The 26,820-nt window shown below is 43.9% G+C and overlaps 1 protein-coding gene across 1 annotated transcript in view; it reads left to right on the top strand.

Annotated features, from left to right (window-relative positions):
- The window catches only part of TLL2 (tolloid like 2), a 116,129-nt gene that overhangs the window by 57,302 nt on the left and 32,007 nt on the right, over window positions 1–26,820 (top strand). The window contains exons 4-9 of the mRNA XM_036111621.2: window positions 5,504–5,659; window positions 8,447–8,564; window positions 12,711–12,889; window positions 13,874–13,979; window positions 21,437–21,561; window positions 23,853–23,968. Coding sequence (XP_035967514.1) covers window positions 5,504–5,659; window positions 8,447–8,564; window positions 12,711–12,889; window positions 13,874–13,979; window positions 21,437–21,561; window positions 23,853–23,968 — 800 coding nt within the window. The remainder of the gene's footprint in view (window positions 1–5,503; window positions 5,660–8,446; window positions 8,565–12,710; window positions 12,890–13,873; window positions 13,980–21,436; window positions 21,562–23,852; window positions 23,969–26,820) is intronic.

Here is a 26,820-nt window from a genome sequence, read left to right on the forward strand (position 1 = left end):
TACTAAAGAATAGAAAGGAGATAGTGGAAATAAAAAGTAAATACAGAAAATATCTTAATCCTACCGAAAGCAGTGAAGGAAAAAAAAAGAAGCAAAGGAAAAAAATAGCAAACAATGCACACACACACACAAAGAAGGAAATAAGCCCAGGTATGTCAGTTATAAAATAAGTATAATTCGTCTGTTAAAAGAGAAAGTCTCAGATTGAACAACGAGGAAAAAAATGTAGCTATTTGTCTATAACAGATATACCTAAAATCTAATCACAATTATACTCAAAAATCCTCAACAAAATATTAGCAAATCAAAACCATCAATGTATAAAAAATAATTATACACCATAATCAAGTGGAATTTATTCCAGGTATGCAAGGCTGGTTCAACATTTGAAAATCAACCAATGTAACCTTACCATATCAACAAGCTAAAAAAGAGAAATCCCATGATCACATCAACTGATGCATAAAATGCATTTAACAAAATCTAACATTTACAATAAAAACACAGCAAGTTAGGAATAGAGAGAAATTATCTTAACTTAATAATGAGCATCTGCCAAAACCCTACAGCTTACATCTTACTTAGTAGTGAAAGACTGAATACTTCCCCTAACACCAGGAACAAGGCAAGGATGTCTGCTCTCATGCTCTTATTCAACATAATTCTGGAAGTTATAGACACTGCAATGAGGCAAGAAAAAGAAATTAAAGGCATGAAAATTGGAAAGGAAAAAATAAAACTGTTTCTATTTCCAAATGACTTGTTTATGTAGAAGATCCCAAGGAATCTAAACAAAAAAACAAACAAGAAACAAATCCTAGAACTAATAAGTGACTTTAGCAAGATGGCAGATATAAGGCCAAACCCTCAAATTGCTTACATTTCTATATACTAACAATAATTATGCAGAAATAAAAATTTAAAACACAATACAATTTATAAGCACTCAAAGGAAATGAAATGCCTATACACTTTAAAAAACATGTACAATATTTGTATACTAAAAATTACACAAGGCTGATGAAAGAAATCAAGAAAGACCTACATAAATGGAGAGACATACTATGTCCAAGGATTGGAAGACTGAATATGGTAAAGATACCAGTTATCTCCAAATTGATCTATAGGTTTAATGTAATTCCTATCAAAATCCCAGCATGTTTTTTTTTATAGGCATAGACAACCTTATTCTAAAATCTATATGGACAGCCATAAAATTTATATGGGAACATAACTAAAACAATCGTGGAAAAGAAGTCTAAAATGGGAATTATCACTCTCCCAGATACTAAGGCTTACTATATAACTACAGTAATCAAGACAATGTCGTATTAGCAGAGGGATAAACACATAAATCAATGGAACAATATACAGAACCCAGAAATCAACTCACATACCATACAACCCAGCAATTCCACTCTTGGGTATTTATCTCAGAGAAATAAAAGCTTATCTTCACACAAACACTTGTACACTTGTATATGAATGTTCATAACAGCTTTATTTGTAATATCAGGAAACAACCCAGATATCTTTTCCCAGGTGAATGGTTAAACAAATGGTGGTACATGCATACCATGGAATACTACTCAGCAATAAAAGGAAACTATTGATACATAAAACAACTCAGATGAATCTCCAAGGAATTGTACCAAGTAAGAAAAGCCAATTCCCAAAGGTGATATACTATAAAATTCTGTGTATATAATATTCTTCAAATGACAAAATTTTCTAAATGGAGAATAGATTAGTGCTTGAGAGTTTAGGGATGGGTGAGAGGAGAGGGGCAGGGATGTGGATATGATTATAAAATGCCAACATGAAGGATCCTTATGGTAATGCACCTGGTCAGTATCTTGAATGTGGTGGTGGATACACAAACCTGTACATGTGATGAAATTCCATACAACTACACACTCACACACAAACACACACACACACACACAAGTATACATGATGCTGGGGAAATCTGAATGAGATCAGTGGAATACATTAATGTCCGTATCCAGCTGTGATAGTGTACTATAGTTAAATGTTCATAAAATGTTACTGTTGGGGGAAATGGAGTACAGGGTACACAAAATCTGTTATTTCTTACAACTGCATGTGAATCTACAAGTATCTCAATAAAAGTTTCAATTTACAAAAACCATTTCATATACAATAAAAAAAATTGAACCCCAACAATATGACCATTGTAAAATTTGTGTTATTGTTGTGGGAAATATAATTTACTCACAGAATAATGCCTGTTGAATGACTCGTTAGAAAAAACACAATTACACAAAAAGATCGGAAATAAATGAGTGGGAAAAAACTCTATGAGGCAAACACTAATCAAAACTGATATAGTGACATTAATATCAGCCAAAATAATCTTTATTATGGATGAACATTATTACAGATAAAGGGGGTCATTAATGATGAAAGAAATAATTCTCTGGGAGTATTTAAAAGCCCTTTACTTGTATTACTTAAATAACATAGCCTTGAAAAATGCAAAGCAGAAATTAAGAATAAAGGAGAAAGTGACAATCCACAATCTTAGTTGTCAGGGTTGTTTAAAGCATTTTTCTCAGTAACTGATACACCAAAGAGCCAAAATAGTTGTAGACAGAATATGTGAATAACATATGTAACACCCTTTAACCGTCAATTATGGAAATGGATGCACATTATCCCAAGGACATATGGAACATTTATAAAAACCAATCACGTACTGGGCTGCAAAGGAAGATTCAAAATGCCAAAGAATTGATACCTTGGAGCATGGACTAGTCATCAACAGCCAGGAGGCCAAATCCAGCCTGCCATCTGTTTTTGCAAATAAACTGTTATTGGAACGCAGCCATACCCATTCATTTACATATTGTCTGTGGCTGCTATCACACTACAGTGGTAGAGCTGGTTGGTTGCAACAGAGAATATATTAACCACAAAACTTAAAATATTTACTATTGTCCTTTTACAGAAGAAGTTTGCTGACCCCCACCTTGGAGAATGGGTCCTTGGAACACAAAGCAATGTTAGAAATCAGTTAACACCCACAGAGAAAGAAATATTTAGAAATTTAAAAAATCACACTTCTAAATAACTCAAAGATCAAAGAAGAAAGTCTAAATGGAGCTAACAGAATATATCAATGTCTAACATTGAGATGTACATGTCAAATGATGGAGTGCAGGTAAAATGGAACTCAGAGAAATTCTAGCCTTAAAATGTTAATAGTAGAATATAAGAAAAATTGAAAATTATGTGACAAACGTTCAACTCAAGAAGCCAGAAGAGGATGGCTCACTGATTTGTTACAAGAGTGCCAAGACAGTTCTATAGGGGAAAAACTAATCTTTGCAACAAGTGGTGCTGGAAAAAGTAGATATCCACAGGCAAAAGAATAAAACTGACCCCTACTTCACACCATATACAAAAATTAACTCAAAATGATTAAAGACTTAAGTATAAGCACCCAAACTATAGAACTGTAGATATAACATAGATATAAGTCTTTGTGAGGTTGGATTAGGCTGTAATTTCTAAAATATGGCACAAAAAGCTTAAGAAACAAAAGAAAAAATGAATAAATTGGACTTCATCAAAACTTAAAACTTTTATGCTTCAAAGGATACTATTGTAAAAATGAAAAGACAGCCCACAGAATAAGAGAAAATATTTGTAAATCGTATGTCTGATAAGGGTCTGGTATCCAGAATATACAAAGAATAATTATAACAGTAAAAAGACAACCCAATTAAGAAATAGACAAAGGATTTGAATAGACATTTCTCCAAAGAAGATATGTGATTGACTAATAAGAACGTGAAGAGGTGTTTGGCATCATTAGTTATTAAGGAAATGCGAATCAAAACCACAATGCGATGCCACTTCACACCCATTAGGATGGCTATAACCAACAAGCTTGACAATAACAAGTGTTGACAAGTATGTGGAGACACTGGAACCCTGATACATTGCTGATGGGAATGTAAAATGGTGCAGCCGATTTGGAAAACAGTCTACTAGTTCTTCAAAAGGTTACATATAAAGTGACTGTATGACCCAACAATTCCAGTCTGTGGCATATACCCAAGAGAACTGAAAACATATGTCCACACGAAAATGTATACATTAATGTTCGTACTAGTATTATTCGTGATAGCCGAAAAGTAGAAACAACCCAAATGTCCAGCTGAGAGATGGATAAACGAAATGTGGTAGATCCATGCAATGGAATATTATCCAGCCATAAAATGTAACAAAGTACTGATACATGCTACGAGAGGGATGAACCTTGAAAACATGCTAAGTAGAAGAAGTCGGACACAAAATGCCACATATTGCATGATTCCATTTATATGAAATGTCTAGAATAGGCAAATCCATAGAAACAGAGAGTGGATTACTGGTGGCCAAGGACTGGGGCAATGGGTAGAAATGGGGAGTGACTGCTAATAGGTTTCTTTTTGGGGTGATGAAAATGTGGAGTTCTATAGTGGTGATGGTTGCACAACTTCGCAAATATACTAAAACCCACTAAATTGTATACTTTAAAAGAATGTCTATTATGGTATGTGAGTTATGTCTCCAGTTTTGAAAAAAGAAAAGATAGAAAGGAAACATCAGAATAAAATAAGTGAAAATGGAAGGAAGTAATAAAATAAATACAATTAATGAAATCCTAAAAAATGAAAGGGATCAACAGAATCAAAAGCTGATTTTTAGGGAAAAGATATAGAAACTGAAGAGAAAATGCTCTAAGTGAGAATAATGAGGGAATCTAAGCAAGTAGACTGAAAACAAAAGCTTACGTTGTCTGAACAATGAATAAAATGAGCGCGGATTGGGTTATTAGCATGCCATAGGTTCGAGCAATTCCACCCCACCTGTCTATCTCTGCTATTTCCGGGGCCACACCTTGGACTCAGAACCTTCACAGAGCCTCCATTTCTTTTCCACGTCCCTCTCTTAAAGGTCCAGCTGTGCTGAGAGACTGGGAAGGGCTGGGGGACTTTATGAGGCTCTGCTTTTTCCAGGGGTTTATCTTGCGAAGAGTTTGTCTTCCCAACATCACAGACTGGTTTACTTTATTTGTCAGACTGGCCAAATTATTTTCAACCTTTGCAACATTGACGGGCATTTGGTCAGGGCAGGGGATTGGCTCGGTAAGTTCTCCCAGGTGTTCCCAGCGCTGAGAAGAGGGCACATCCCTGACTCACCTCCATACTAGAGGATGCCTTGTTGGGGCCCGCTTGAGTCTGAGGATCTCGGGCTGCTGTTGAGCCCCACAGGCCCTTGTTCAAGGCTTCCGACAAGGCAACCTGCTTCCATCATAGCCCTGGCAACCTTACTAACACCCAGGGGTTCAAAACCCTGAGCAGACCAAATACCCCCTTTAGAACACAAGTTCTTAACCCCCCTCTTTGTGGATTCATGGATAATATAGTCTTAACCATAATGTACAGAAGGAATGAAAGGCAGAGTAAACGGCAGCGTGCCTGTCTTGCAGATGGCGAGGAGAATGCCATGCTTCTGCCCAGCCCCAGGACCTCACACGCCAGAGCTGAGACCTTTTCTTCTCGGGTCCGAAGAGCCACAACCTCGAGGACAGAGAGAATATGGCCCGGAGGGGTCATCCCCTACGTCATCGGCGGGAACTTCACTGGTCAGTAGTCCCAAAGGAGGCCTCCTTTTGGGGCTGGGGGCTTTGTCCCCCTAGGTTGACAGTGTCTTCCCCAGGGTAGAGCAGATGCTGGGGCACCACAGTCCTACCTGCTAATGCCCCATTATGCCTTTCAGCTAGTGCACTGAGCCTGGCAAAACTGCGGTCTCTGCTGGGGCTGTGTCCTCAAAGGTGGTCACCTAGTCCGCAAGCCTTCATGCCAGGGGTCACATATGATCCTGGTCTTGAAATAGAGACAGGGTTTGCACAATGGGTAGGTGAGCAGAGCCCTCCAGGCAGGAGGCAGCTGTGAGCAGCCGCACGTGGTGGGCTGACCTGGCTTCTGCCTGGGTGCACGCCCTGCACCAGTCCGCAGCCCCGCAGCAATACGCAAGGTAAGCAGAGTGGGCCATTAGACGTGGCCAATCCTGGCTGTGGCGCTTGCCACTCGTATACCCTGGGGCAAGTCGCTTCACCTCACCGGGCCTCAGTCGCCTCTTCCGTAAGTGGGGATGATAATATTTTCTAGCCCATAGTGTTGTTTTGAGAATTAAACGAGTTAAGTAGATAAAGCACTTGAATAGTGCCTGGCACATAGTAATTAGTAATTGTTTGCTATTGGTATTATTATCTTTAAAATATGTATGTCAACCAGTGGCTTCCCATCGCTACTGGTGAGACTGAAACTCCTGACCATGGCCCCCAAGGCCCTCCTCCAGGCAGCCCTTGGCCCCGTCCCACCCAGTCTCCTACCTGCTCCTGCTCTCTCCTCCTCAGTCCCTGTGTGCTGGCCTCACAGGTACCTTTCCCTTCTGGAACATGCCCAGGCCCAGCTCATTCCTGCCTTAACACACCTGCCCCTGCCCTCTGTCTGCCTAGCACATTCTTTCCCCAGACCTTCTTGTGGTTTCTTCTTATCACTGGCGTCTCAGATCAGATGACATATCCCCAGAAAGGCCTTCTTTGCCTCCCTGGCACCCCCACTAGCCGCTTGCTCTCAGCACCCCACTTTCTAGTCTTTATGGTACTTCCCATTACCTGAAATGCTTTGACTTTTATTTTTGTTTTGCCTATTTTTTGTCTCTGCCCAATGCTGTGGGTGCAGGGATCTTTATTCCTGTTGTTTTCATTCCTATGCCTCCAACACCTAGAACAGTGCGGCGACGCGTAGTCGATGGTCAACAGTTATGCCCACAGCAGGCCTGTGGCCCAGGGGTAGTCGAAGGCCTCAGTGAGAAGCCACATAGAGCTGCCTCTTCTGGCCTCTCAATTCTGACTGCATGCACAAGTCGGCTTCATTTCTGCGGATCTTTGACTTCTGTGAGAGGCGGTCGATGAGGCAGATGTCCCAAAGCCACTGAAAACCATGGATGAGTAAAGGCGCTGTGAAGACGTGGACGACAGGACCTGGGAGCTGACTGAGAGCATGGAGCAAGGCCTTCCCTTCTCTCTCCTGGCAGCATCACTCCCTTGCCGTTAACCCAAGGCTTTCTTGTGCTGGATACTTAATGAGGTGCTGGTGATAAAAAGATGACCAAAACTTCACCTGCCCTCAGGGAGCTTCCAGTCCTGCTAGGAGAGAAAGCAGTGTGCCTAAAGAATTGAAATACTGGAATTTTAACCAGCTACTTGCTTTTGTTCTCTGGTGCTTAACTGTGTTCTTCTTTCAGATCTGGTGTGCTTTTCTGACCAAAGATTTATATAACCTTCATCAAAGTTAACTAATTTTATGTAGAGAACTTTCTTAACATGGTGGTTTTTGTTATTCTTTTGTTATTTTGTTATTCTGTAATTAATGGGATTGCTATTTTGGTGAGTGATTGAGCTATAAATGATTTGAACTAAAAAATATCAAGATGTAAAAAAATGGACAGCTAGGTTACTCTTTATTCTGTATGTATTTTTGGGGGGACAATATGATATCACACCTAGGTCTTCCAGACTATGATGGAAGCCTCCCCAGTGCTTTGTTTGTTTTTGGCAATGAGGTCATTCTAGAACTCAGACCCCACCCCCAACCGTCCTTTGTATCCCCCCAACAACTATTTTTCTAGATCCTTCTCATTGTTTCTAGGAAAATCAAAATAGTCTTCTTTATCTCAGATTGATAGATTTTTTTTCTTTTAAAGAATACATATTAACTGTAAGTAACTATCAGCCAGAATTTACAACTACTTTGTTCTTGCTCTAAGACAATTTACTTATTGCTCTATTTTTCAACACATTTCCACTCAAGGAAATATGAAGACATGTTCAGAGAAAGTATGAAATTCACCTGTTTTCAAAGGCTTTATAGAAAATGAGGCTCAAGGATCCACCAGAAAACACTGCAGCCCCATGCAAAAGTAACATGAATGTACATGAAAACAAACTTTTTAGAGCATATGGGCCCATGCTCCTATAGATATAAAATAAAATGAGGCTGCAAAATGCAGTGCTGGTGAGCTACTTCAAAAGCCTAAAATTTTCAAATTGAATAATCTGGGTAAGATTTTTTGTTTTAAGTTTAGAAAGAAGTACTCTCCATTCAAAGGAAAAGCTGGAGAGCCTGGGATATTCTGAAAATCTATTTTTACCCTCTTTTCCATTCACAACTCTTAACTCTCTGAGTTTTGGTAATTCAGGAAGGTTATATTCTTAGCAAGGGAAATCCTTATTCCTAGTGCATTTCTATTCTGGGTCACCCAACGTTCATTGGAACAAGCATTGTTGTAAGTCAGCATGCCTTACGGCATCTGAGGAAGGCATGGACCCATCAGTGCAGTGATGAGACTTGCCCTGTCATTTCAGGAAGCCAGAGGGCCATTTTTAAGCAGGCCATGAGACACTGGGAGAAGCACACCTGTGTGACCTTCATAGAAAGGACCGATGAAGAGAGCTTTATTGTGTTCAGTTACAGAACCTGCGGGTAAGTAAGCGCAAGCAAGGCCACCTCAACAGAATCAGAGCCAGACAATCGGATGGCTCATGAGTGTTGAATTTTCTCTGTAAAACCAAGTCTCTCCAAGGAGCTGTGATAAACAGCAGCCTGGGGTTTGTCAGAAACTCTCCTTGCCCCCAGTGAACTCACAATCCAGTGACAAAGTAGGCGGGTCAAGAAGACTCTAGAAAGGCAAGGGGTCTGGATCTCCTGTCGTGGGAGCAATTGAAGGAATTGAGGGTGTTTCATATGGAGAAGTGGTTCTGAGCCAAGCTATGGGCTCCCTCATGACAGATATACATTTATGCAAAATTTTGCATGTAATTTTATGGGCTCCATGGGCTAACAGACTTCCTCTAGAAAACATAGCAAACAATAAGATGCCTGGATTATGACTAAACTTATCTGTTATGCCAGGCAATGTAAGTGTGATGTAATCTACTGAAAGAAAAAGTTTCCCATACTGGTTCAAATACCTCAACCCAACTACATGGTATATGCATGAAATGACTACTGAAGAGAATGACCCAGAAAGGTTACATGTAAAAGGAAAGAAGGCACACAGGCAAACGCTGACAAAAAGAATGTTAGGATCGTAATTTTAGTTATAGACAAGGCCTTTTTTGTTTCGTTCTTGTTTTGTTTTTAAAGTCGGAAAGTGTTTTAAAAAAAAGGTGAGACACTTTGTAATGAGAAAGAGTCCAAGCTACAGTGAGAATGTAACCGTCATAAATCTTTATGCACCAAATGGTGCAGCATTAAGAGTCATAAAACCAGCCCCAGGGAATTCAAGGGGAAATCGACAGAAATACCAGCAGCAGTGACTTTATTTCATTTCTGTCAACCCAAGGAGATCAATGTCAAGTTGACCAAAAAATAAGTAGAGATTTGTAGATGATTGGAAAAATATAACTAATAGAGTTGATCCTATGGGTCTATCAGATTCTGCAATCTGATAACACATCTTTTCTAAGTGCGTGTTGAACATTTATAGACATTGTCCATCTGTTAAGCATGAAGAACACCTCAATGGATTCGCAAAGGCAGAAATAGCATTAACATATTCTCTGATTGCAAGGCGATAAGACTGGACATCATAACAAAAGTAGAATAAATACTCCTGCATTACATAGTAAGTTAAAAGCTCCATTTTTTTTGTTTGTACAACTCTTAGGTCATAAAGAAATCAGGATCAATATTACAAGCTATCTAGATGATAAAAGCCCTACAATTCTAAGTTAAAGAGATATGGCTAAAGCTGTGTGTATGTGCGTGTGTGTGTGTGTATCCCAACAGCCCACATCAGATTTAACAATGATAATTCTAGAAGCATTTCTGTTAGACTCAGGAACAAGTTGAAGATGTTCATGATCACCACAATTATTTTACACATTTTGGGAAATGCTAGCCAATATAATTAGATAAGAGAAGGAAATACACACAGTAAGTATCATCAGGAGCAAGGAGATGTTTGCATTGTTTGAAGTTAATGTGACATGTACCCTAAAACCCAGAAAAGCAATTGAGAAACTATTAGAAACAAAAGGAGACCCTGTTAAGGTGACTGATTAAAATGTAATAAACAAAAAATTAATTACTTTTCCTTATAATGAAATAATTTGATATGCTTTTATAATGGGAAAAATATCACTTTAATAGAAACATAATAAATAATATATCTAAGAATAAACTTAACAAAAATGCAAAACTATGCCAGACCTATAGGAAGAAAATGCCAAAACTCTAAGGAAACTTAAAAAAAAAGTTAGAATGGAAATGCATACCACTTCCTGGTATGGTGATACTCAACATAGTAAAGATGTCAGAACTTCCTAAGATAATCTATAAATGCATGCCATTGTGATTCAAACATCTACATTTTATGTATATGTGGGTATATGGGTATATATGTGATACTAGAGTTTATCTGGAGGAATGACCATGTAGAAATAACCAACAGAGAAGGAGAGAGACAGAGACAGAGGCAGAGAGAGACAGAGACAAAGAGAGAGGGAGACAGAGAGAGAGAGAGGGAGGGAGAGATAGAGAGAACACAGGGACAGAGAGATGGAAGTAGGGTGGGGATTATGGGAAGAGGTCTGATGGTCTATTCAAACTTCTAGGGTTTAAAATGCAAGTGAAGATGATAATAATTAAGACCATTTGGAATGGAGCAAGAGAGTTTAAAATGAATATGCCTATACACAAATTTAGGTAGCATTTTAAACGAGTAAGAGAAACCTGGATTAGTCATTTGGGATATTTTAATACTGGGGTAGACAGCTCATTGTGAAAAAAATAAAGCTGGATTCCTACCTCACTTTGTACATCAAAATGATTCTAGCTGGATCAAAGATGTAAACATTTTTAAAAGGAAAAAGAAAGAAAAGAAAAAAATTTAAAAAGTATTCAAAACAAGAAATAAGAGTGGATTTTACTTATAATCTTGGCCTAGAGGTAGGTGGCCTTTCTAAGCAGGACATAAGAAAATGAAGACATTATGTACGTTGAAATTTTTAAATTCTATATGGTGAAAACAAAACCAAAACAACACATAAACAAACAAACAAATGAGAAATAAAGTGAGAAAAATATTTTCAATATATTTGGCAATCAAAAGACTCATTTCCTTAATTCACAAAGGGTTCTTACATATCAATAATAAAAAGATGGACCACCCAAAAGAACATAGGGAGAAGATGTGATCACATAGTTCACAAGAACAAAAAATACAAATGTCATATAAAACATGGAAAACTATCCAGTCTCGATACAGTGAAATACCATTTTTCACCTATCCAGTTGACAAAAAGAATTTGATAAAACCAGTGTTGGTCGGGTTGTGGGGAAATAGGGCTTTTTAATATATTATTAGTGGACATATAAGTAGACACATTTGGGGATTGCAATTTGATAGTATCTATCGAAATCTCAAATGCATATACCCTTTTATCTATCAATCCCAATACTAGGAATTTACCCTGCCACAAACAAGAGTCAATCATTTCTTTGTTTTGCTTGCTGTTATTTGTTTGTTTGTTTTCCTTTCCCGTGAGGCTTTGTTTAAATAGTGAAAATTGGAATCAGCCTAAATGTACACTGATAGGAGCCTGATTAAATAAAATTTAGTACTTTGTTACTTTGAAAAGAATAAAGGAGGTCTATATGCACTGTTATAAAAAGCTCTCTAAAGTAAGGAGGTAAACATAAAAATGAAGGACAACATAAACAGTGCCTTTTGTAATTTAAAAATATGTATATTTAATTTTTCTGAAGGTTGCCCAAGACACTATTAACAATGGTTATCTTTGGATGAAGAGATTAGAGGGGGTGAGAGACTTAATACTTCAGTCTATTGAACATGTATTTTTTTAAGATTATTTGAGAGAGAGAGGGAGAGAGTGGGGTAGGGACAGAGGGAGAGAGAATCTCAAGCAGACTCCACACTGAGCGCCGAGCCCAATGCGGGGCCCTGTTGCACGATGTTGAGATCACGACCTGAGCTAAAACCAAGAGTCAAGACATTTAACCAACTGAGCCACCAGGTGCCCCTGATCATGTATTTTTTTTTTTTTTTTAGTGTTTGATAGAGGTTATCTGGGTGATAAAGGTGGTGGGATTGTGGGCCACTTTAATTTTTTTTCCTATACCTTTCTATATTAGGAATAATATATAATAATATATTAGGAATAAATGTTATTTGAAAAAATAATTGTGCCCAGAAGGGGAATCATTGCCAAGACTCCTGTGATAAGGGTACCAAGACTCATGCCTTACAGAAACTCAGCTGACACCTTTCATTATCTCTTTTCCTTGTCATCAGAGATGATCTCGCAGAGACTTGGGGGTGCGGCGGTCAGAAAGGGTATGGGCTTTATTTCAGGAATCTAGGCCTTGTCTTTCTTTGGGTTCTCAAGTGGATCCATGACCACCAAAAAGGTAAACCATTTTTGGAGGGCATTTCTGTATTGGGAGGGAACTTGGACAATGAGAGTACTTTCAGCTCTGAAAGTCTGTTTCTTTTAGATACACGTGTGTGTGCACGCACACACACACACACACACACACTGGGGAGGGCATTAGACTCTTCCTATTCTCTGACCTGCTGATCTGGGTATTTCTGCAACCGTCCAGCTGTTGTTCCTACGTTGGGCGCCGAGGAGGAGGCCCACAGGCCATATCCATTGGGAAAAACTGTGACAAGTTTGGCATCGTGGCGCACGAGTTGGGCCATGTGGTTGGGTTCTGGCATGAACACACCCGGCCAGACAGAGACCAGCATGTCACCATCATCAGAGAAAACATCCAACCAGGTAAGGAGCCAGTACGAAGTCTGGAAGCCACCGGCCAGGAAGGTGGCGTCCCCCGGGGCAGGCAGGTGTGAAGGAGAGGGGATTCGGGGAGCTGACCAGTGCTCATTTGTTATGTAAGGAGGCAGCAAGCCTATTGTGCAGGCATTTGTGCCCAGCACGGCCACTGTCCTCTGTGGCCCTTCCTGGGGGGTCTTGCCATAGCTTGTAGGTTATAGCAGAAACGAAATGACTTTCACGTTGTAAAGGACAATGAAATCCAACTCCATTTCCTAACAGGAACAGAATAGACCAGAACACAGTTGCAGCATCAAAGCTGAGAAGCCAAAAAAGGAGTTCTCTTGGTGGCTTTTATAAGAGTCCCTTTTGCTGACTTCAGCAGCACATCTTTTCGAAACTGAAATACAATTAGGACACGAGTACCTGTGGCTGCAGTATTTCTGCCCGGGAATGTTCTGCCCCAAGGCAGATAGAGTGTCTAGATTAAAAAAACAAACAAACAAACAAACAAACAAAATTCTCATGTTAAATAATTTTATATGGAAGTCCATAATGAACATGAAAGTAGCTGACTGAATAGTATGGTTGCCTTAAAATGCTTCTGAGAGTCTGAATTGTGAACAATTCGGGATTGAACTTAACTCTCTGATTTTTCTTTTGTTCTTTCAGTAGCAAGATCAGAGATTTATTTGTTTTTTAAGTTTCTGAGCAATCAGATCGATAACGAACTTGTCTACAAACTTGGCATAAGAGTTTCGAGCGGCACCTGGCGGGGGGGTTGTTGGGTGGTGGGGTTGGGAGAACCTAGCGCTGCTCCAAGTTTCACATTTCCAGTCTGTTAAAACTGACGAGAACGACCACAGCCCTGCTATCTGAGTGGGCCAACCGAGCTCTCAGGAGTTGCCATGGGCCCTCCTTTTCCCCCTCTGCCTCCTTTCAGGTACCTGCCTTGGTTTTCAAAGGCCTTAACAGAGTGTTGTGTCACAGGTCAGGAGTATAATTTCTTAAAAATGGAAGCTGGGGAAGTGAGCTCTCTGGGAGAGACGTACGACTTCGACAGCATCATGCACTACGCGCGGAACACCTTCTCAAGGTCGGCATCCATGCTCCTGCCTCGTGTGTGTTTTGGTGTGGCCGCTGCAGGCTTGGGTCGGATTCCTGGAGGTCTGCGGAGAGTGGGTCTCTGCGTGCTTCTCACACAGTTGGCCTGTCTGTCCTTGAAATACAGTGGCCTCTGGGCTGCAGCGAAATATAATCTAATCAGGTTCCCGCTAATAAGATTGAATCCCATTGTGAAGCTGGTGTTCCATCATGGGCTAATGTCACAAGCAGCAAACTGGAAAGGGGAAATTATCGAGAGGTTGGCCTAGATAATAACTTAGGGGCTCTGTGTAAAATTTCCAGGGGGTGGGGGAGTCTTCTAAAGCACGTCCTTGATGTCAGCCTGGTGGTGCTCACTGGTTCTCTCAAAGAGGTGTGGTTTATTGGAAGCTAGACTGTACGAGAGCTGGGAGGGTTGTAAATCATGGATTCGTTTTCGAGGTGAAGAAAATGAGGCTCCAGCCAGCTCGAGGGCACACAGGTAACTGGGGTCGGAGTGAGAACAAAGATCCAGGTTTCCTGCCTGCTGGTCACGCTCGATGGTAGCCCATGTATACTCAAGTATGGCCAGACTGGTGACTTACAGCCGGCATCGGCAGGATCTGTTTTGATAAGTTATTGCTGTGCTGGACTGGGTGTTAAGTATTTCCAATATTGCCCTTGCTTCTAGACATATGAGTGTTTTGTATAAAGAAGTTTTCTGTCACTAGTCCCAGTGTTGTGGGTCTTTCTGAAACCCTTGAGTTAGAGGAGACATGGTAAATATTTTCTCTCTTGGCATTTTTTTCTCAGTTTCCTCTTAAAACTAGCTTGTTTGCTTTTTATTTATCTATTTGATCACTGGAAAAAAAAGATTTTTTAAAAAGATTTTATTTATTTATTTGACAGAGAGAGACACAGCGAGAGAGGGAACACAAGCAGGGGGAGTGGGAGAGGGAGAAGCAGGCTTCCTGCTGAGCAGGGAGCCCGATGCGGGGCTTGATCCCAGGACCCCGGGATCATGACCTGAGCCGAAGGCAGACGCCTAATGACTGAGCCACCCAGGCACCCCGAAAAAAAAAAAGATTTGAAATGGTTCCCAGTATATACACAGGACAAGAAACAGATGTATGAGGAAACTTGAGGATGGGGGAGGGGAAAGTAAGGGTAGAGAGCTACACGGAAGCCTGGAATCAACTGACTATTCAGAATACATGCCATAAAGTCATGTACACTTTGGTGGGATTGGCAGCAAATCCTGCCCTGTGCTTCTTAGCAGTTATAGCAAAGAGGGAAACAATCCACTTCATGAGTCGCTATGTCCATAAAGATCAAAGGAAACCGTTCTTTCAGGAAACACACCGCTCTTGGGAGTGAACGGGGAACTGTGTACCCAGGACTTGTTGGCTCTTGGGTAGGGATGCTGGAAGCATGCTGTTGATGAGGTCACAGAACTGGGGGAGAGATCCTCCAAACCTCCATATCCCAAGTTCTCAGTTGCGGGGGGAGTGGGGTGCTGTCCCTCTGGCCACGCAGCTGATTTAGCTGTGATCTCCATCCTGCATGCACCCAGCTGGGATCTCTCCAGAACTCTAATGGGTGGAGTTTTGTCAAAGTCAGCATCTTTGAACTGGCATGGGACTGACTGACCCTGTTCTTGTTACTCTTCTCCTGGCTCTTTATTAGAGGATACATGTAATGAAGAGACCACTGAATTAAGAGTCAAAGACTGGGTTCCAGTCTTAGTGCTCTCACTCACTGTGCTATTGAGGGATGTGTAGACAGTAATTGCGGATAGCTTTGTGCTGGGTCAAATCTCCACCTCCCTGGGTATCAGTTTCCTCATGAGAGGGTTGGATTAGATGTTCTCTGAGCCTCTTCCAGCTCGAACATTTCCTGTTGTGATTTCTTAATCTGGTGTGGATGGGTGAGGCTCTGACAGATGGGGTCACCTTCATTGCCATGTGGACATTCAAGGCTTCCTCTTCCACACTGGGAAACAGAGACTTTGAAGGACCTACCCTGGTGGGGGTGTCTCTGGGGAGTCTCAAGAAACAAGGTGGTGGGCAGGATGAGAGTCCACCCTGCAGAGGTCAGAGTGGGATGCTTGGGTGTGGGGGCTGGGCTGACTCGCGGGTTTGGGAAATGGTGTAGGAAATATGTGGGTCAGACCACATCATCCCTGGGGTTGCAGGCTGCTAAGTAGAGACAAAGTATTGATTTTGTAGAGAACCACTGTCAAGTCGGCCCAAGTGAGAAGGTTGTACCTTGGGTCTTGTTTCCGTAGCTGTCCTAACTCTTCATTGTTTTATAATTTGTCTGTTAATTATTATTATACATTCATCTACTCCTGTTTATCTGTTACATCCCTCTCTCCCTAGACTGAGATCTGAGATCTTTGAGGGCATCCTCTTCTAGTTTCCAGCACCGACCATGGTACCTGGCACAGAGTAGATGTTCGATGAATACTTCTTAAAAGAATAAATCAATGAATGAATCAAAGGAGACAGGGAGATCTGAAATGCTGGGAACTAGGTGAGGGAAGAAATTTCCATTATCCTCATGCATTTCTGTCCACATACCCACAGATGTGGTGGTCATTTCATAAGGACGATCTACAGACATCTCCTATGAAGGGGGCTTGGGGATAAATTACCTCCAATGGGCTGTAGGAACTCACTGCCTCCCTGGTACCTTCCATGTGCCAATTACCATGAAAAGCTCTGAAGCCAGAGGCCAGGGCAAGAATGCAGATAGTGTCTTCTGGCACCAGCATTTCTTTCCTTTTTTTTTTTTTCTTTTAAGTAGGCTCCACCCCCAGCACAGAGCCCAGCACGGGGCTTGAACTCACGACCCCAAGATCAAGACCTGAGCTGAGATCAAGAGTCAGACACTTAACCGACTGAACCACCCAGACGCCCCAAGGTTTTATTTAAGTAATCTCTACAGCCAGTGTGGGGCTCGAACTCACAACCCTGAGATCAGGAGTTGCATGCTGCACCGACTGAGCCAGCCAAGCACCCCCTTTTCGTGTTTTTCTTTTAAGAAAAAAAATTTTTCTCTTCCTGTGATCTGTAGCTCATAATATCATCCCTTTTACCCCTCAAGGAGATAACCGTGATTAACACTGTTGTCAACGGGGAGCAGTTTATCAGCACAGACCAGTGGAAGCCCATGGACCAAACCCCTGAAATAATAGCTCCCCATCAAGGGGACCCAGAACCCCTCAGAGGGAGATGGGCGAGGGGGCAGTGCTCAGGTGTGCTGGGCAGCCAGGTAGGAGCACAGCAGCTCCCCTGAAGGCCTCGAAGGGAGGCAGACGTCTCCTGCCACCATGATGTCATTAGTGCAACAAGACAGTCTACCCCTAAACTAATGGCTCACAACAACAACTTATTTTTTGTGACATTGTGGGTCATTCTGGCTCATTCTCTGGTTTTGCCTGGGATGATTTCCACAGCAGTAGTCATGTGGCAGCGACACCGGCCTTGGAAGTCCAGGATGGCGGGCGCCATGTGTGGTCTTTGTGCTGCCTGTCCGCCGGGGGACCCCTCGGTTCTCCTCCCTGGGGCCTCTCATCCTCTGGCAGGCTAGACTGGACTCTTCACTGCTCTGGGACTCAGAGTTCCTCCAGGACAAGCGGGGAGGCCGCAAGACTCTTAAGACCCAGGCTCTGGAACTTACAGGACATCACTGTACCGCTCGTTCCGTCGGCCGAGCAAGGTGCAAGGCCAAGAATATGGACAGTAGGAGGTGCAATTCATTATTTTAACATTCTACCACAGCTACTTGCTTCCCCCACCCCAGAGTTTGGAATGATTTTGGCAAATCTATTTTGTGGCAAGTGGATACCTTCATTGTCCTTTCTGCCAGTTTTCTTCATGGATTTTCAGGAATAAATTACTTCCAATGGGCTGTAGGAACTGTAGGCTTTTTTTTTTTTTTTTTTTTTTCACGAAACTACTTTGTTCAGTGGGACATTTATCAATGTCTTCCATACCGATGGTCTTTCCTGGCCCACTTTTTGTCAAGTTTCACACTCCCTAACTCCACGTCATTACTCCTGGCCATACATCCCCTGCAGCTAGCCTGCACATTGTCTTTGAGTCTGTTAAAGAGCAGAAAATGGCCTATAGAACATATGCTCGTCTGGAGGCAAATGCTCTTCCTGCTGATGGGAAACCCAGTCTTTGTGTGTCTTTACAATTGATCTCTCTCCTTCCAACTTCACTTTCTAGTTTATTGCAGGCCCTCCCTCCTCCCCCTTGGTTGGACCTGGGCTGTGGGGAGTGATGTCTCTGCAGGTTTCGTTGGACAAGGGTCCAGGAGCTGAGGAGACAGTTCTGTGGTTCAGAGGTGTCTTTGTTTGGAGAGCTCAGAGCTGACAGCTTTAGTCTCTAAAGCACCTGTCAAACCCTTTCGTAGTTTAGCGGAATGTCAATGCTAAGAGTTGTCCTACATAAGAGGGATGTCACTGCAGCAGTTCACACAGAGACACCTCTTGTAGTAAATACCTTCCAGAGCCCGCCACCTTGCTGGCAGCTCAGGGACAAGCTGGGGAGGGAGTCCCAGCCCCCAAATGCTGTCCCGAGTGTGGGCTGATGTTGTTCCTGCTGTTTCGGCGTCTGAGGTCTCCCACATTAAAGCCGACTGTTTCTTGGGCAGTGGGAAACACTGGCTGGAAGGAGGAGGATGTGGGAGATGGGCTCCAGGCCTGCCTGGGTTCCAGGGCTGGCTCTCCATTACTAGCTCTGGACTCTGGGAGAGATACTTAAGTTTCGCAGGCTTTTTCTCACCTGTGGGGAGGAAGCCCTAATAAGAATGGCACCCACACAGCACGGCCGTGGCAGAGTCACCTGTGAGCCGTGGGCTTCAGGGGGGGCGGCTGGCCCGGGTTGCTAAGAGATTGTGGTGAGGTTTACATTTTGTGCAGCAAGATTTCTTTCCTCAGAGGAATCAAGAAAATAATTACAAATGTACACATTTTACGTTAGGGCAGAAGTGCCTCTTTTTAGATTTAGTAAGTGATTGAATTTAGAATTTTATGGAGAGTCATTACTTGTGGTTTAAAATGTGACAAAGTCAGTGAGGGAAACCAAGGATTCCACTAAATTTTCTCTAGAAGGCTCTGGACCCAGAGATGAGGCAGTAGGAATTGGAGAAAGATAGGCCAGGTGGTTAAAGTTTGGAGATAAGGATGCTTCAAAGGAAATTGGCAGATGATCCAGGCTCCTGCATGCTTCCGTCAGAATGAAAGTGAGCTTGATGTCTGACTTAGAAAAAGTATATGCAAAACCAGAAAGATAATCAAACATGTAACCAGCAAGAAATAGGGATAATAGGTTTTCCAAGGTAGTGCAGAATTTAGGGGAGAGGAAATGTTTGGGGGGGGGGAGAAAGGACAGTACAGCTAATATATAGGTATATTTTCACATCTCCTTTGGGTGTACATTACTTTGCAAGATTTTTTGAAGACACTGCCCTACCTTGGTTACATAATTTAATTCAAAAAGCATTTCTTGACCTGTTAGCTCCAGTCCCTGAGGGCATAGAGATGAAGGTCTTGGTCTCTCTGCTTGCGGAACTTACTATTTAGCAGAGAAGACAAATACCTTCATCCTTCAAAAAAGACACTAGAGTATGAGAAGAAGAGACTAGACATGTAAGGCCCAGAGGCAGCCCAGAGAAAGGAATGAGTAACTCAGGATGGGAGGGATAAAAAGGCTCAAGAAGACTTTTAAGAGGGAAAGCCGTCTGATAGGGTTTTGGTGAATGAACGGGAGTTTGCTAGTGAACAAGAAGATGGGCAGTGGGCAGCCTCAACAGCGGACAGCCTGTGTAAGGGCATGTTTGGGGCTAGCAGAAGTTCAGTGATGCTTAAGATACCAAGTGGGGTGGAGGTGACAGAAGTGGCTGGAGAGGAAAGCAGAGGCCAGTGAGCGCAGGGCCTGGGGATCCAGGTGGTGATCAGAGATCAGGGGGGGCTTCTAAGCAGAAAGGACACAAGCCTGCCCTTGCATTTCTGGACGATCCCATTGCAGTGTTAGAGGGGTGGCACAGAGGTGGCTGAGTCCACAGGGAGGGAGGCCAGTTAAGATACTAGGGAGAACTCAGGAAGGGGATGTTGTTTGTCTGAGCTGAGGTCTGGAACGAGGAGGAAGGCATGGATTCAAGGCACGACAGAAGATGCTTGGTGCCTTTGGGTTCAGTCTTGGGAGACAAGGTTCATGGGGTGAGCGTGGATATGAGACCCAGAGGACAGTGTGGTAGAGGGGTCACCAGGCATCTGGGGCTTAGCAGGTGATTCTGGGGGTCAGAATCAGAGAACTCTCTGTGAACCTTTCCGTGGTGGCGAAAACCCAGAGGAACCCGTGGAGCAGGTGAGGAGGAAGAAGACAGAAACTCCAGGGAGAGCCCAGAGGGGGAAGCAAAAGTGGATGTTCACTTGCTGCTCAGAGACAGCGGAGCCCTGGGAGCCAGGGGACGAGAGGCTGAGGAAGGAAGGAGCAGACGAGCGTCAGCGCTGGCAGGGAGGGCAGGTGGGGGTTGACAGGTGTCCATCAGAGTCGTCAGTCGGTTGGTGGCTGCAGACCATGGCGGTGCAGTCTGATTGCAGTTGCTTTGAGGAGTGAATGAGAGGTGGGCAGCCAGACAGATGGAGACAGTTCTTTCCGGAAACCTGGTTAAGAAGGGAGGGAAGAACAGGTAACTGGAAAAGGAACTGGTTCGGAGGGAGGCCCTCCCTTCCAGGAGAGGCCCCTGCATCGGGGGTCTGGAGGCAGAGGAGGAGGCTCAGGCAGGGGTCCACCAGGCCCACGTCATGGAGGTGTGAGCCCAAACTCAGCCGGGCAGCCTGCTGTCTGCTCCTCTGTTTAGGTCGTTTTCGATTTCCTTCATGTGGGAATAGAATAAGATGTTAGAGCTGGAAGGGACTGCTAGGACTGTCTAGGCCACTCTCTTTCTGTTAGAGAAGTAAACTGAGGCTCAGGGAGGGGAAGGGGCTTGTCCGAGCTCACCCAAGTGGCCGAGCCAGGCCGTACATGGAAATCTCTAAACCAGGGCTCTCTCAGCTACCCTTTGCTCTCTGCATTCATCTCACTTTCTATCTGATCATCACCATTGCCAGAAAGGCCCCCCAAACCCTGATTCCCATTATTCACCATCAACCATCAACCAGCACTAACTGACCAGCCCCTGAGAGCCTCACACTGTGCTGTTTCCCAGGCTCTCTCTGGAGCCTCTCCAAGACTTATCCATGCTCAGTGGTGCCCGTTGCACACCTCCAGGGGGCTCCACGCACACCTAAGTCTCTCTGAATGGTGCTCCCCACTGTTGTACGATGTGGCAGCCCAGGGACCAGGGACATCGATGCGGTTATGGGCAGGGAAATAAAGACTGTACATCCCGGCGCGGCCAGCCAGACAGCCTTGACTTTTCTCTCTCCTTTCTCTCTCTCTTTTCTTCCTGTAGAGGAGTTTTCTTAGACACCATCCTCCCCCGCCGAGACGACAGTGGCATCAGGCCAACCATTGGCCAGCGCGTGCGGCTCAGTCAGGGAGACATAGCTCAAGCCAGGAAGCTGTACAAATGCCCAGGTAACTGAATCCTGGGGAGTCCCGGGGCCTCAGTAGCACCCTCGGAGCGTGACTCAGCCACCCTTTGCAAACTCGCCCCCTTGCCGGGAAAGCGGCTTGGGGAGCCTGACGAGGCTGCTGTAATTTCTGGCGTGCGGCTCTCAGGAAGGCTTTAGACAGTGTAGGAGGCCCAAATGGGGGGGGTCATTGCCGGTAGTGACACGAAGAACAGGTCTGGGAGCTCACGGCTTCACTTGTGGGAATCTTTGGAATTCTCTGGCACAGCCCTGATAGTCTGAAGAGGAAGAAGCCCTAGGGGAACAACAGGGAACAGGGACCCAATGCAGTGTGTGCCTCATAACTATAAAATCCCTTCCCCTTCCTATGGGAGTAGGAGATGTGGGTTTGCCGAAACAAAAACCAAGGGTTTTGCAGGAAGACCGTGAATGAAGGGCAGTGTTTATAGAAGGGGGGGGTAGTCAGCCTCCCACAGCCTCAGTGCTGTAAATGAGGTTGTTTCTATGGCCTTGGGGCTTTCCTAGCCATCCAAGGTGCTGGTCATTGGCTAGAAATCTGCCATCAGAGCTGGACAGTACCCTGGGTCTGAGGAGATGTCTGCTTCTCCGCCCACCCACAAGCCCCTTCCCCTTGAATGTACCCTCTTTGCCTTCCATCCCCTTGGCTTCAGCATCACCTCCCCCCCCCCCCCAACCTGCTGCCCTGGGAGGGAGCTCACACTGGCCCCTTTAAGCTGTTGAGCTTCAGTGCAAAGCATTAGTTACAGCAGCCAGGGTTTACCACTGATGGGAGAGAACGCAATTCAGTAGTTTGGGGAGGAAGAAGGAAATTCATTAGCCACAGGTCCAGTAACATTTTCCAAACCCCAGACCAGACACACAGTTTGATCGTGGGACAGCATATTTGAAACAGGGGCCATCTTAGAAAATCTAGGCTGTCAGCATGCGAAGGACTCTGTGGGGTTTGGTCCATCACAAAACTCTAGGAAATATGTCCATCCAGCTATTAGTCATGTGGGGGCGTGTTAGGGCTGAAATGTAGGACACACATATCATATAACCTTGCTGAATTGAAAGAGAAACCTTATAGCATTCTCTGGGAAATGCCATAGTATTTATTTAGTTATAATGTATATGCCTCTTACTTCCCCAAAGGATTGGAGGCAGCTGGTAAATACCATGTATCTATTCTTGCAGAATGTTGATGATTATTCTAAAATAATTTCCGTGGAACCCTTGGGGGTGTTGACTGCCGGGCATAATCCTCATGATGCCTGGCAGTTGTTCGGTAACGTGATATTGAAGCCCCGACATCCAGGATTTCCTGAGGCTGATGACGGGCCGCTCTCTAGCTATTCCTTCCTGCGGCTCCAAAACTGCAGCTTCCAGTAATTTCAAGTAGTAACTAAAAGCAGGGTCTTTGCCGAGTGGAGGTTGAATTGCATGTAGGCAGATATGGGTAAGGATGTTTGTTTCCCACACTTTGGGGGTGACCCTTGGGAAGAGGGGCATGCAGCAAACCAACGTCTTTGTCTTTGGGGTCTGAGTCCCTGGGGGTCAGGACGTAAGGAACCTGCAGCTCCCAAGCTTACTCATATGAGGTACCTTTTTTTTAAGGACAAATTAGAGGAAATATTTTTCACATACATAAGGACTAGGCTCTGGACTTATGACCAGGCAACCCTCAAACATTCAAGGGCGGAAGAGCTTCCCATACCTCTGGTCTTTGTGTTTTCTTGACTGTTTATTTGGTAGCTCATTCAGAGATAGGTAGCAGAAAAAGAAGAGGCAAGATTCAAACTAATAAGTTTCTCATGAAATGAGTTTCCAAGTGTTTTCTTTGTCTTGTTGCTTCACCTACTTGTACTTTTCTAAGCTCACTGCCACAGATGTTATTAGTCGTAATGACACTGGCCGCGATGTGTGGCGCACTCACCGTGTGCCAAGCACCGAGCTGATCCATGTCATTAACCCTTCAGACAGCTCCTGCCCATTTTACAGACAAGAAAACTAAGGCCCAGCAAGGCTGGGAAACTTGCCCACCATGCTCAAGGCCATGCTCAATCCTGAGAGCCTCAGAAGGAACCCCTGGGTCTTACTTTTTGGTGACCAGACCCTATTTTCACTTTTATTAGCCAGAAAAAAGTTGTCGATCTGCCTGACATGCTTCTCACCGATGCATCCCGAGGGCTTTGGCTGGTCAAGGGATGTTGCTTGCTCAGCAGCCTGGCGCAGGGAGCTGCTTAGGTGGGGAGCGTGTCTGCCCAAATCACAGTCGTTGTTTTGCTTGTGCAGCATGTGGGGAGACCCTGCAGGACACAACAGGAAATTTTTCTGCACCTGGTTTCCCAAATGGCTACCCTTCTTACTCCCACTGTGTCTGGAGGATATCGGTCACTCCGGGGGAAAAGGTAGGTGTGAAACCACCTCAGGAAATGACATAGCTTTCTTTAGTTGGGTAAGGTGTGGGGCCTTGTACTCTTATTAGTAGTAGTAAGAGCAGCTCTTACGCTGTGAGCGCCCACTACGTACCAGCCGCTGAGCTAGCTTGCCTGACATTATCTCTGCACTGTCAACCAGGATCATATAAATGGCGGCCTAGAAGCAAAATGTCCACGTGAATTATAGATCAGGCTCACAGTTTGTAAAACAAAGTAGACTCTATCCTTCCTCCTTGATAAATACACCATCAGAATGCCTTGGAAGGCGAGGATCCAATTGAGAATTCCTTGACACCTCAGAGTGTTGCTCTGGAAGGTAGCAATGTGGGGAGAGCTAGCCCAACCCACAGCTGGCCCCTCCTTCTCTTCTCAGCCCCCCATTTCATCTCAGGAGCACCCCTGGCGACACTCCAGCCCACTCTCCCAAACACTCCGCACTCCTACCTTGCAAACAGCTATTCCTCCAGTAGAAGCGGGCTGGTTAGATGTGCTGTCTACTCTGGGAGTGTGGATTCAGGGCAGAGATCTCTGCATGCTCTGGAAGTGGGCTCAAGGCCATTTGGACAGGAACTCCAGGGTCCTGGGCACCTGGAGTGAGGTCTAGGAACTATGCAAGCTCTGGGCGAGCACAATCCTTTGGGTCTGAAGATTCCATGATTCCCTCCAGATTCCCTCTAGAGCTGAGCCAAGGTAGCAGCTTCTTTTGCCCTGGTCCAAGGGTGGTATATTCTCCAACCTACTGCAGGATGCATCTCTTCATAGCCATTATATGGATAAGGAATTTGAGGCTCAGACGTTTAAAAAATTGCCCAAATTCACAGTAAAATATAGAACTGGGACCTGGGGCTTCTGCACTCCTAAAACTTGTGTGTGTGTGTGTTTTCACACCTCCCTTCAAATCCAAGACTAGACTCTGATGTCTTTGAGATGCCCTCTCCATCCCTTGGGTCAGGCTCCGTACAGTCATACCTGCCGAAGCCTGTCTCACAGTATCATGACTGCTGGTTTATTTGGCTGTCTGCCCTCTCGACCCTAAACTCACTGAGGACAGAGACTGTTCACCCCGAGGTCTCCAGCACTCAACACAGCCCATGTCACATAGTCACACAAAAAGTATTTGTTGAATGGGCATGTGAATGGATGAGTGGCCAAGTGAAAAACCTGCATCCCCGTGGGGGTGATGGATTTTTGGATGCCTGTAGCCAACCTTCAGGTAGTCCTAATTCATAACTGTTAAAAATGTCCATTTAAATGTTTTCTACGGCCTGGGTGCTTTTCTCAGCATATTATGTGGATTATCTCTTTTAATCCTCAGAACTTCATGTGATAGGTGCTATTAACACATTATTTCTTCAGGTAAGGAAATGGCCTTGCCTAAGTCTACTCAGTTTGTTGCAAAGTTGGGATCTGAACCCAGGTGAGAACCTGGATGCTTAGCCATCATCCTATATTATTTCACAAAGGGGTCAGGCTAATAGGCATCTGAGCATGCATTCACACACACATGCTCACATATATGTGTGCTCACACACAGCACCCACATGCAACTCTTCCTCTGGCTCTAAGCATTTATGACAGTGTGGTTGTCATCTTGAGCCTGAGAGACTCCAGGCTTGTCTTCCTCAGGTGCATGTACCACCTCTGTGCCTGCTGGCAGCGTCGACGAGAGGGAGGCAGGAAGGAGGAGAACGTGATCCAGCAATCCCCAAATCGTTGAATTGCCTGACAGAGCAGAGGCTGTGTGATGTGTATGAACTGCACAAGATTCATCAAGCCTTAATTATTATTGCTAACTGGGGGGCAGGGAGAATATATAGCATTGAACTTCCTGTACCAATTATTTCCGTTTCTGCTTCACCCAGCCTTCCCCAGAGCTGCTAGTAATTAGCAAACTTGATTGATTCAAGTATCACCTCTTGTTTATCACCTCTTCTCCTATGGTCTTTATGGTTCCCTTACATATTTAAAATAATTAGCCTGAATAATTATCCCATTCAGTTCGATCATGAATGTGTTACTAAGGAAGTTGTAATAACATTTTCTTTCTGAAAATTTGAAAAGCTAAAGAATTGTATTGCAACCAGCTAGTCAATATGACTGAGCCCTTCTGCCTGAACATGAGCACAGTGGGAGATAAAAAAGAAATCTAATTTACAATCCCTGTCTTCAAGAGACTTAGAGTTTAGTTAGGGTCCCCCCCCCCTTACCTCTAGGGAGTCTGATTTCATTGAAGGAGGGGCATTTGCTTGGCCCTGTATTATGTTTTGCATTTTTGAGGTGGTACTAGTCTGCAAGCAGCATTGAGAACCACTGGTGTAGTTTGAAAGAAGAGTGACAACTCACACACACACACACACACACACACACACACGCACACTGTACAACACAGGAGAGGAACTGTCCTATTATTTTCCGGTCATCCCTCTTCATTTCATAGGAGATCAGAGGGCTTTGTGGAAGAAGGTGCTACTTGTCCTGAGACCTGAACATTGGGTGGGATCGGCCCAAAGGAAGGGGTGGACACTCGAGGCTAATTAAGACAGGCAGCCTGTGAAGTGCACTTAGGGTGTCGGTTTGTGGAGCACTAAGTGTGCACTCAGTGTGGCTTGATTTTTTAAAAGCTGCATTTATTGAGTGCCTATTATGTCAGACATAGCATGATACACTCAATATACAGTTTTTCATGCAGCCCATCAATAACCCAATGGTGTGCGTGTTGTTTCGCAGATAAGGAAACTAAACATCCAAGCGGGCAAGTGAGCGGTAGAGCTAGTAAGTGGTAGTCTGATCTCAGAGCTAGTAAGTGGTAGAACTGAGAAGTC

Source organism: Halichoerus grypus, chromosome 7 (genome assembly GCF_964656455.1).
Source record: "Halichoerus grypus chromosome 7, mHalGry1.hap1.1, whole genome shotgun sequence".
Classification (NCBI taxonomy): Eukaryota; Metazoa; Chordata; class Mammalia; order Carnivora; family Phocidae; genus Halichoerus; species Halichoerus grypus.